At 37.2% G+C, this 12,215-nt stretch overlaps 1 protein-coding gene across 1 annotated transcript in view; it reads right to left on the bottom strand.

Moving 5' to 3' along the window:
- The window catches only part of SPAG17 (sperm associated antigen 17), a 90,039-nt gene that overhangs the window by 8,373 nt on the left and 69,451 nt on the right, over positions 1–12,215 (bottom strand). The window contains exons 32-43 of the mRNA XM_054269887.1: positions 11,583–11,704; positions 11,283–11,413; positions 9,599–9,726; positions 9,068–9,247; positions 7,309–7,422; positions 5,858–5,903; positions 4,250–4,346; positions 3,762–3,809; positions 2,319–2,421; positions 1,678–1,774; positions 713–811; positions 438–583 (exon numbers count right to left, since the gene is read on the bottom strand). Of these exons, the coding sequence (XP_054125862.1) occupies positions 438–583; positions 713–811; positions 1,678–1,774; positions 2,319–2,421; positions 3,762–3,809; positions 4,250–4,346; positions 5,858–5,903; positions 7,309–7,422; positions 9,068–9,247; positions 9,599–9,726; positions 11,283–11,413; positions 11,583–11,704 (1,311 nt within the window). The remainder of the gene's footprint in view (positions 1–437; positions 584–712; positions 812–1,677; positions 1,775–2,318; positions 2,422–3,761; positions 3,810–4,249; positions 4,347–5,857; positions 5,904–7,308; positions 7,423–9,067; positions 9,248–9,598; positions 9,727–11,282; positions 11,414–11,582; positions 11,705–12,215) is intronic.

Here is a 12,215-nt window from a genome sequence, read left to right as displayed (position 1 = left end):
GAAAGTTGGTGGCCATTAAGTCAGGTAGAGAATTACTTAACCTATATTTAACCTCTGTTCACTCACCCTGAAGAATTACAAAAATACATCCTAATTGAGTAAAAACTGAAGCAGCACTTAGAATACTGTCTGGAAATTTATACTGCTTTGAGTTTTCAGATGCATGAAGCCCTTGAGGTGTCTCAGGGAAAATGGGGGAAGACCTGCTCTTTTGGAAACAGAGCTTTCAAGTAAGTGCCTGATGCAGAATGAGTTTTTCCTAGCAGTTGAGAGGAAATGTACTTCTAGAATTGCCACTAAACATATATAAATTGCAACAGCCATGTTATAGTAAATAGATTCAAAATACCTTCCAGCATTGCTCCAGGGTGAAGATTTTATGGAAAAGAGATGACTCAGATGATATGAATATTGACAAGAAAGATGTTATTTTTTACCTTTTTATTTGGTATGGTGTTTGGTTTTTTCCCCTGAAGGCATGGTGGTAATATTACTCTCTCTTTTCTTGTCTGTCCTGTAACATCCAGCATCAGACTTGGAACTTTCTGTTGAAAGGCTGTCTCTTCTGCCCCCTCAGTCTTGTCTGGAAGGGAAAGATTTCCAAAAGCATGAAAAAGTGACAGGTGGATTGAAATTCATATTGCAAATATTGTGTCAGAAGTTATAAAAAGATAGTGAGCTGCTCCAACTACATTCTGGAAGGCAGGTGTACCTGTTGTGCTGCTGGAACCATCAACTTGTTTGGAAGGATACTGCAGGGGAAGGCCAGATGAAAGGGATGATTCACTTGTGGTACCAAGAAATTCAGCTGCTAAAGGGAAAATAATGGAACACTGAGTCAAGTGTTTTTTATGATCAAAATCTTTTTCATAAACATGTGAAAAACAACATCAGTCTTTAGCACTTTAATTTACACAGTCTTGGAAAGCTGCTACATAACCATGAGAGGCTGGGAAAATCTGCATGCAATGTTTTGCTCTACTGGGCCACAGGGATCTCTAAAATGCCTATTGTGTGATTAGTAATTTCTTGTTCTCTGGCTAACTGAACTATAAGCCATAAAGGACTAAAAGAAAATCCTGCACAGGTCTTATGGTGATTGAAAATGAGGAAATATGGGAATTAGTGGCGGTCTGATAAAGCCCCACAGAGGACTATTTGCCTGATATGAGTCTTTGCTGTGTATGACTTTTAATCTCACTGTATAATTTCAATAGCTTGTTAGGCTGCTTTTTAAACAGAACTGAAATATTCCTCTCAGATCTGAAAAGCTGAAGCTTAGATAATGATCCCTCTTTCCCTGCTTCCTGTCATAGAGTCACTGGCTTCCTCCTATGTCCTCCAGTCTATCTTTAGCCTGCATGTTTCCAAGTCCATATTGCTTTTGCACCAGTTCCCTCTTACCAGTGAGTTTCAGAAATAAATCTCCCATATTTTTCCTACAGTCATACTAGTTATTTTCTAAACTTGGCTCCTTGGTTCTTGCTCACCCGCCCCTAACTCTTATTTATTCCATTCAAGTTTCTTGATGAGCATTTTTCATCTATCCAATTCTCATTCATAGCACAATTCTTCAGCTTAGCATCCAAAGCTGATGGTTCTTCCACATTCAATGATGTCTGCAAGGGCTTCTTCCTCCTGAAGAAGATACAAAACTGATGCCAGACAGTCGATTACCTCCACTGGGTTCTCTTATCAGCCTCAGAGGCCAGGTCTCACTTGTTTCTTTTTGAAGTGGAGGAAGTTCCTTAGACATTGCTTCCAAATCAGGAAACTGGAGAAAAGGAAGAAAGAGGGCTTAAGTTTTGCAACTAAACACCTAGGAAAACCAGACAGCAAACACCCTCCTCCCCTTGCAGAAAAAGAAGGGAAAAAAATTTTAAAAAAGGAATGCAAAGGAAACAAATAAGCAGAAACAAAGTGGTGACTATAAAAGTGGTAGAAATAGTTACATCAGATTACAACCTACATTTCTGAGTATGCTTTATGCTCTTACATCATTTACCAGTAGAAAAGCCCCCAAGATCACCTCTAAATTAGGAGTGTTTGTTTTACTTATTCCCTTTCTAATAAGCAAGGAGAGGGGTTTGAGGGGTAAGTAAAAAAATCCTGAGGTTGAGCTTTGCCCTGAATCAGGCTCTCTCCAGAGTTTATGTAAGGAATTTTACAGAGTTTGTTATCAGTGAACATATACCATCTTCATCTGCCATGGTTGTCTTTTGTAATGGTTTGTTGAGATAAAAACCCAAAATTGTCTTTGGGAGCATGGGAGATACTAGTTGGCCTAACAGACTTCATCCAGTTTTCAGCTGCATTACCTTTTGTTGGTAGAAGTTTTTGCCAAATTCAGATTCAAAATACGGAGCATAAATATCATTTATTAGTGCTGCGAATAAAGCTTTCTGTTTATCCAGTTCTTTCCTAGGGATGTTTTTCACATTGTTGGTAAGGAAAAGAAAGAAAAAAAGCATTATAACTGAGTTAAAAGCATTATAACTGAGTTCATCTTGTTTTTCAGTATTGTGCATCAAGAAGTGGATTTGGTAAAGGCAAGTGGCATTTTCTTGTGTGGTTCATCACATGAAGTAATATTCTTGTAATTGGCAATTTTCTTGGAGGTGGATTAAGAATTGACTGGCCAGAATGGAGACAGACAGCAAGCTGCCTGCTATGAGGAGCTCCTCCTCAGAACATACTCCATTTCTCTGAACCTCATGGAACATGTCTGGGACTGCCACTGGTGTCTTTCCAACCTTCCAACAAACACTTCAAGCTAAGAATTGGTATTCCAGATGCATTGCTAAAATTTTGAACACAAAACTCATCTAATTTCATTATTTTATCACAGAAAGACTTGACGGCTCTGTGGATACAGAAGAAGCTGTTCAAACTTCTGAAGGTAAGGCTGACCAGAGTAAAGATCAGTCATGTTTTCAGCTTGATATAGCCCAGTTTTACACTATTAGAATTTCACTGACTTGCAGCAGGGTCTAATATCAGCTATAAAATGATCAGTCTTAATCATACTGAGAGTTTAAACACTGGTTTTAGAGCCAGAATTGCACATGATGTTCTTGGGTGCTGACTGCTCAGATTTATATATTGAAATTATTTTTTAATAGGATCCAAAACAGTGTGAAATGCTATATGAAAATGTAACTCTGAAATTCTAAAAGGCTTTTTTATCTCATGCAAATCAGAAATAATTAGGAAGCAATATGGAAAGCCTCACATGGAGTGCTGTGTCCACTTTTGACCTCTCTGGTGTACAAAAGGGCCACAAAGATGATTAAGGGTTTGGAAGACCTCTCATGTGAGTACAGGCTGAGAGAGCTGGGACAGTTTTGCCTAGAGAAGCTTTGAAGCACCACCATGTGAGATGGTCTGGGGTTCTATTTGAAAAAATCAGCTTTTATTTGTGGAATACCTGAATCTTAACCTAAAGCGTCAGCATTTGAAAATATTAATATACAGTATATTCTACACTAGTGGCAGAAGCTGAAAACAAAACAAAGGGCTTCTGACTTCAGCCTTGGTTTGCATAGTGTAAGTTAACAGTAATGCTGCTGGGTTTTGGGGAAAAAAAAAAGACGAAAGAGACTCAAACCACTTTTTCAGCATTTCTGTTGAGCAGAAAATACCCCATTATTTGCAAGCAAGCCATTGCACCATCACCCAAGACCTGGTGAAATCAGTAACATTCTTTACCAAAGCAGATTAAGCTGGCTCATAAAATAACTTGATCCTACTAATATTATTACCTGGTCTCTTCCAGTTTGCTTTTCCACTTGGATGTTACTCCATCCGGACTGAATCACCCAGAAGAAAAAAAGAGAGAGTAGTGGGAATAAGAAAACTAGTAGTCTTCTATAAATACAAAAAAATTTACAAGATAACCCTGGAAAGAAAATGCTTTTTGTGAGAGTATGTTATGTAAACACTTCAGGTGGCTTCTGACTCAGACTCGTATGGTTTGCACAAAAGTGTTCGCTTATATCTGCATTTTTATTAGATCATTCAATCCAAGAAATATGCAAAGTACTTTTCCAACAAACTTTGAATTATCTTTCAGATATGGAAAGAGAGCCATAGAGGGACAAAATAATCACAGGGCAAGACAGTAAAACGTTGCCATATGTATCTAGGGATCTAGATTCCAGCCCTTAATGACAGTCAGTAAAGCACAGTGTGCTTGGCTTCACCCTTTGTGTCATTTCCATTTGCACCAGTGCTTGCTGCTCTGTCCTACCTGTCCTGCTGGTCCTGTCTCTTTGCAGTGCTTGCCTTCCTTGTGTGATCCTGGGCAGGAGGAGCCACTGCCTGCTCATACAACTGGCTCACACGGGCTGCAAGGGGAAGGGCATTGATGAATGGGCTTGCTCTGTTGCACAGGGTTATGAAAAAAAAATCAAAGGATATTTTTAAATGCATCTTTCTGCCACTTTATGGAAACCTAACAGAATCTTTGTTGCTGTGAGGGAAAAGGCAGAAAGAACTTCATTCCAAAATCAAGATCTGAGCATTAACAGATAAGAAAGTGAATTCAATATTGAAAAGAGAAGAAGCAGATTAGGTTCACACTCCCACCCTGTATTTCCTGACATATTTTTACGTTCTTTCAAGATACAAATACCTGTGAATAGGAAAAGTTGCTGACATTCAGCCACTAACTGGGGTGCTCTGAGGTCTTTATCTACAGCTGAAGAAAATAATGTGGGCTTTCAGGGACCCTTATTACATTTAGCTTGCTTAAGCTTGCTTGTGCTTAATTGAGGCTGTGAAGCAGCCATAATCAACATTCTCATGGAAGGAACTGCTAGTTCAATATATATAATGGAGAAATGCCAGCCTTTCCACATTTAATATTGTGACCAGCTCTGGGGCTTTATTAAAGAGTTGCCCTGTCCTCTGACATATGTTATAAAGTGTGTTGTTTACTTTATACCTTGAAGCTAAATCATGGGTCCAAAGAAATTTCCTTGTCTAAAAACAATTTTCTGTGGCGAAGATTAGGAGATGTGAGTATTTGAGAGATATGATCCTATTAGACTATGACAATATCTCTTAGTGTTCTGGGAATTACATGAGTTCAAACTTCAAAATGTGGGGGATTTTTTGATCAGCTTCTTCACCATAAAACATGATTTTATTTTTCAGCTTTTTCTATTTTTACCTGTTTCAAAGAGCTTTTCTTTCCCACTATCTTCTTTATTAGCAATACTACATTAAAATTGCAGCTCCATTTAAGAGGAAAGTGTTCAGCAAGCATTTGTTGCAGCAGTTTCTGTTTATTTTGCACAGTATGACGTTTTTGACAAGTAGAAATATTCTTGACATGGAAAATAACACTTTAAAGATGAGCATCACAAGGGGATAGAATGTAATGAATTTTTCTACAGAAAAGGGTTATGGGTTTTTATAAGTGATAACTTTTATTTGTACATCCTGATGTACAAATGTGATGTGATGGTTTGAGATTAGATTTTGAAGTGTAATAAATGGCTAGGATTTACTTAGTTGCTTTGAAAAACTTGTCTGAAAAGTTGTTACTTGTATAAAAATAGCCAAGTATTGTCATAGCTCTTACAGCTAAGAAAACTCACTACATGAAAATGTCAAATACACATGCCTAAAACCAGGAATTATTTTTCAGACGTACTGGATCATTGATGCTAAGAGGTCCTAATCATCTGTGAGAGTTACACAGAAGCATGTGCATAGTACATAGATGAATTCACCTTTATATTGCCTCTTTAAAAATAATAGTACAATACTTTTAAACTTATTATGATATTTTTAAATTAAAAATATTATATATATTTAATTTTAAAAGCACAGGTATTCAAATTTTTATTACCTTTATTACTGAGCTTTTCAGTTGATTTCTTCCAGTCAGGGAAGGACTGCAATGAAGAAGGAATAACTGTGACTACATGAGAAGTAAAATTCACAACAGCATCTTATTCAGAGGATTTACATTATAAACAAGTGCTATCTTGTTATCCCCATTCTTGTAGTCACATTGTCAGGTATTTCAGTGTGTCAGAAAACATACCCTGGGGAAAAAGGATATGAAGTACAATTTCCCTGTTCTAAACAGGTATTTGACTCCTTCTTGATGGCCCACTGCATAGATAGCTTTTTATTTTATATGGTCACTTTTTATTAGGTCAGCTAAGCTAATTCCTAATCAAATTGAAATCCTTTGGCAAAAAAATCTGAAAAAGATATACTTATGTTGTATTAAACTTAGAATCCCAACAAGTCAAATGGGAAATGTGTTCAGGAATTTGCAGGCTTTGTTACTGAGGAGATCTCATGTGGCTGGCTTACAGTAAAGTGAATGAGGGTTAAGAGGCTCTAAAATGTTTCCTTTATTCTCGTCCTGTCTCTGAAGCAGTTAACTGGAAAGCAGAACTCCTGACCAGGCAGTCTGGGTTGTAACAGAGCTATTGGAGACTTGGGAGCAATGTGACACTGATTCCTGGGTCACAGCAGGTGCTGAGACTGCTGCAAACAAAAGAGTTGTCCAATGTGAAATCTGTAACTGGAAATGAAGGTGCTGAAGGTAGCCAGGACAATCAACAATAATTAGTCATTAGACAAGTTCACTGGATCTGAGCAGCATGTGAGGTTCAGCACCTGGGCCTCATTGAAGTAAATAAATGTCTGCCTAGAGGATAGATGCAGATGGAATTACTGACAGATCATTTCTCTGTCCCTTTTTCCAGAAAAGCTGTGATCCTTTTCTATTTACCCACCTTTCCCATTACCTATTCCTCTCCTTTTTCTTTTTGTGCTCTAATTATCCATGAAAATTCACAGATTATATTTAAAAAAACAAAATGCTGCTCAGCAGTAATAACAATATTCCTCCAGACTGTTTTTGTATTATCCCAAAAGCAGGGTTTAAATTCTTACTATGGAGGTGGCTGTGGTTGAAATAGAAGTCTCCCATGTGCAATGACAACAGACTGGAAACATTTTCACCCTGATGTTGGGGGATATTAAAAAAAGTAAATTACTGGAAAGTAGTTTTGGTCTGTGTGTTTGGGAACATATCATTCAGTAGAACTCTTGAACTGTTTTGAGCATTGCTTCCCCAAAAGGCAGCAGTGCCCAGCTGAATTCAGACCAGCTGAAGGCTGGCTGGGGCTCTGCTTTACTATTAATCTACACCGGAACTGGCTCTGTGCTGCTCTGACATTTGCTGGTTTATGAATGGATAATGTGCTTCAAGTCTCACACTTCCAATGCAATACAAGGGTTTTGTTGAAAGAAATACTTAAAAAAATTCGATTTTCTCACTGTAACCTGTTCAAGGAGACTTGCAGCATTCTCCTTTTCCTCTTCTGTTCTTGGTTCTTTCACATTAATCTCTTCCAGCTCATTTTCCTGCTTTAAGATGTTCTCTATATATTCCTGGTGGAACAATGAAAAGGAAGAATAAGATGCAGATGTAGGCTTAAAATAGATATTTACATTGACACAATCATTCCAGCTGCTACAGAAAAGAAGCACATTTCTTTTCCCGTATCTCTTTAAATCAGTTGGATAGAAAAAAGGGTTTTAAACACACCACTCTGCCAGAAAGCTACATGCAATACAGAACTTTACTAACAGACAGGTTTGTAGAAACAAATGTTTCCCACACTAGTTCTTTTTCACTTGTTTATATCTCTTTAATCTTATAGAAGATGGAGAAAGGAAGAATATTTTCCTTAAATCTTGATTTTGCTCTGACAAAGTGAAGGTGAGGCTAAAGATTTAAGACACTTCATTCTGGAAAAAAAAAGGAATTAATTAAATATTGATTTATGAGCAATGAGAGTATTTCCATTGCACATTTATGCAATTGTTGCAACTGTTTTTTCAGTGCTAGTAATTGCAGTTCTTCCTTCCCAGTGTAATAAACAGCATTCAACTTTCTCTAAAAATCAACAATATATCTGGGTGATGAATAGACTTCCCTTGCCATTTTGGTGTGGAACTTTTCTTATACTGTTTGCCTTTGAAAGATCAGTATGCAAATTAAAGAATAATTTTAATATATTTATAGACTGAAAAACTGGTGACATTTCATTCTGATAGACTTGAATATCCCAAACATATCTGGGCTGGCCAGCTGTCAGTGTTTTTCTATTGCAAGCATGTTTTCTTTGAAATGTAATGTGGGTAAAAAAAAAAAATTATATAAATGGGTACAATATATTACTACCTTCACACATGTCACATGCTGTTAACTTACAAATTCAGTCTGCAATGCCATTATCAAAATAGTTTAAATGAATAAATTACAGGACACATATATTTTGTTATTCTCTAATTCCTAAGTAATAATGGGGTTTTGACTCTAAAATCTCTTCTAAGAGCATTTTCACAATGTGAATTAAATAAAGGAATGTTTTACACTAACACTGAGAAGGGCAAAGCTGTTCACTTTTGGACACCATCTCAGAACACTGGCACAAGAGGTCTAGCTTGCACCCTGCTATGAGCAAGTCACTAATGAGGGATGACCACAAACCTTGTCAGAAGGTTACAAAGCTATTTCCTAGACATGGATAGAGTAACAAACTCAGACTGAAACCTGGAAAAGTTCTACATTGATTTATGAAAAAAATATAGAAACCAAGACCAGAGTGTGTCTCAGTGTCTCAGTGACCAAGTTACTTGCAGAATTATGGTGAGCTAGAAATTCTTGTTCAGCTTCATAGATTTAAATTCTTAAGGCTTTTTGAAGGAAAACAAACCCTAAGCAAAATAAAAGTGAAGTAAGAGATATCAATATTGACAGCAAGGAAATTATATGTTAGAGTACTGTCTGTCATGTATGCTGGATTGGATCTCATGTATTTGCTCAGAAAACTAGGTTTCATAAGAGGTAAATGAAACAATTGAACTTTTTCAGAAAAACACTTACAGCACCTGTCTATGTATGAAATAATTGTTATTCAAGCATAGTAGATTTTTCTCAGGTATATACTTCACATTTATCACACCCAATTCATCTACTTGTTTGTTCTCTTTTGCTTACTGGAAGAATGAATAAATGTGGTTGAACTACCTTGAGGGAAAGATGCAGTTTTTCTCTTAGTTCCTCACAGAGTGGCTTATACTGGAATAGCTGGCGGATCTGCAGTTTTCTGGGACATTTTCGCACGGGGGCTGGCAAGGACACACGAGCTTCTCCGATGCTGAGACCCCTCCAGGCATACCTTCTCACTAGGGAACCTTTGATCTCCCTCTGAACAGAGAGGAGCAAACAAAAAGAGCAAAATCCAAAAATGCGCCTATTGGCAATATGTCTCAGTTGAAAGGCGTGTCATAGACCTAGACAATAAAGCCAATAGATTCCTGGGAACAATTTATTTACGCTAAAATATCTTCATTTGGTAAGACACACTCCCCTTAAAATTGCTTTATCCCCTCACTAAGTGTAAAAGAATGGGACCATACATTTCGTGACACAGCCTACCATTTGCTCTGTCTGCTTAATAAACTGAATTTAACATTCTCACTGTTTAGAGCTTCATTTCCCCACAGAGACAAACATCTATTGCTTTAACATGAAAAGACAGTTTTGAAACAATTATACCTCAGGAGGAGAAGATTCTTTCTGAGTCTCTGGCTGTAGATATGGAGGAACAATACTCTCTGGTTCTTTCTTCATTACCCAGGGGGATGATTCAGCCATAGGCCGGAGGACAGTAATACTTAAAACACCTGGTTTAAAGACAAATTTTACTAAGAACCAGTTCAAATTAAAAACCAAAAAAGTGTCTCAGACCTACAGAAAAAAACTACCTATCTAAAAAACATCTTATTACTAACAGATAAAAGTCCTTGCATCCATGGCTACAGATAATATCAGATCACTGCGTTGATTATAGAATAGTGGTACAAGTTCAGATTACTCAGCCCATTTGTAACAATAACTTGCTTATGCTACTTGCTTTGATTCTTGCTTAACAGCTCAGTTGTATAGTGTGGGGAGTAGCCCAAAGGATGAGCACAGCATTGACCCATGTGTACTGAATACTAATCTCAGAAGTAGTACAACATATTCAGAACATGCATAATTCTTCATTGCATATTATACTTCATGCCCTGATCACTGGATGTATTCCATTAGAGATTATTTATTTGTATTGTTTGCATAAATTTTGATATTCTTCAAAATATTTTTTCCAGCCCAACCCAAAAATTACTTAATCTACTATGATCTATCCCTCAGGCGACCTTCAAAATGGGTATCACCACTGTGGTACTTTGTCATAATGATACAAAATTGTGAAACTTTGCTGTAAAGGCAAATAGACCCAGTATTGTGAAAGGTGGAGCAGGAAGTCAGATGTGCTACTATTACAAATGATTGCTGGCTGTAAGTAAAATTTTTTACAGGGATTTTGACTGGGCATGTATGCTCTCCATCTTTCTGATCTTTTCACCTTCTGCATTTTTCTGGCTCCCTCCATGTCCCTTCTTTTTTCCCATGGCAGAATGGCTTCATTTGGTTTCTGCAATGGGGAACCAGTCATTTGTGTGAATAAAAGTACATTTAAAAATGTGCCACACTTTATAAGAGTAGTAAGTGGGAAACCTGTTTTATGTCATATGTTTATGACATAAATCTATGAGAAATTTGTCTTAGGACATTATGGCTTGAAGCAAATTTCTGTCATCATCCCCTTATATTCAGGAGAACCATACTTTCCTCTTTTTAAAGATTTTTTTTTGTTAGCAACTACCTGTTGCTACAGTGTCTTTTATAGAAACACAGCAGATCCAATTACCTTTACAACAAGCAACAATTCCAGGACATAATTTCTTGCATTGCTACTACAATGTGGTTGTTACCATGTAGTATTGGCTATTCCAGTCACATTTTTCAGCTTTTTAATATGTATCCTTTCCAAAAAACAGCCTAAAGGTCAACAACAGGGCATCACTCTCCTCATTGCTACATCATTAATGGAGACTGTGATATATTCAAGTTTTTTAAATGATAAACACAAAGAATATATTTAGTTGGCAATTGCATTTATTTGTGTCACGGAGAGTGGATAAAGATATGCCATTAAGTTAGTTCACTTATCCCTTAACAGTGTCCTTCAGTTAATTCTCTGTTTCTCAGCGTTTTCCCCCAAACTCATTTCTTCCACTCCTAGAAGGCGTGGATCCTTATTTACAAGGGTAAAAACATTTCCTGCCCAAATAAGAGTTTTGAAACTTTTCAATTCTTTTTATTAGTAGTCTGTCAGAGAAGAAGCATTTTCTACCTGGCTGTTCTTGTACAGGATCCTGCAAGACTGCAGTGGCAGGATCACTGCAGGCCTCAGCCATATACTCGCGTACATCCTTTGTTCGCAGGAGCTCCGTTCCAGAACCATCCTCAGAGATGATGAAAAACCTGCACAGCCAAACACACACATGGGGCTCTATCAAGAGAGTAGAACTCCAGCATGATGGCATCAAATGTGCAAATACAGAGTACTGAACAAAGGCAGCACAAATCCATGAGCCCTGTAAAATACTGTGAAAAAAAGAAAGTGTTAACCTATGAATGCAATGCATTTTACCTGGGGACATGCTCGTTATCAGTGATAGGTTTGTTAACATCATCTGCTGCTGAACTCCTGTCCTCCTTGTCATCAGAGCCACTGCTGGGAATGCACACATCTGTGCTGCCATCAGCCAGGACCTATAGCAGAAATTATGTGAAATTACTTGAGTTAAAAGATCCTTTTAAAACAGTGACTTGCTGGAGAACTTTAACATGGCCTAGCCCAGTGAAAGAGACAGAAAAACACATTTCACAATGAGCAACTGGAAACTCCCAGGAAAAAGAAATAAAGAGGAAAACTGAAAAGACAGTAAAACCCCAACAACATTTCTTGAAAGACATGCTGTATCATAAATACTAATATCACATGCTGGTATTTAATAAATTCCCAAGGACTGTTACACAAAAATACTCACTCATTGGTCAAGCCAGGTAACGGTAATACTTGACAGACATTGATGTATACCTACTGAGTGAGCTTCTACAGTATTTTCCTTCTTGAAAACACTCTGTGCTTATTAACTAAGGTAACATTAACATATTCAAACAAGACAACTAACAACGACCTAAAAAGGAATACTAATGCCTTTTTCAAGATACAATTTAAATAAGGGTGATTCAAAGCACAGTCCATTAACTGAATCTGACA

The sequence above is a fragment of the Melozone crissalis genome, unplaced genomic scaffold (genome assembly GCF_028551555.1).
Source record: "Melozone crissalis strain CALT ecotype California unplaced genomic scaffold, PUWL_Pcris_2 ptg000008l_1, whole genome shotgun sequence".
In the NCBI taxonomy this organism is placed as follows: domain Eukaryota; kingdom Metazoa; phylum Chordata; class Aves; order Passeriformes; family Passerellidae; genus Melozone; species Melozone crissalis.
The sequence above is the reverse complement of the archived record's forward strand: the minus strand, read 5'-3'. Positions and strand labels throughout refer to the sequence as shown.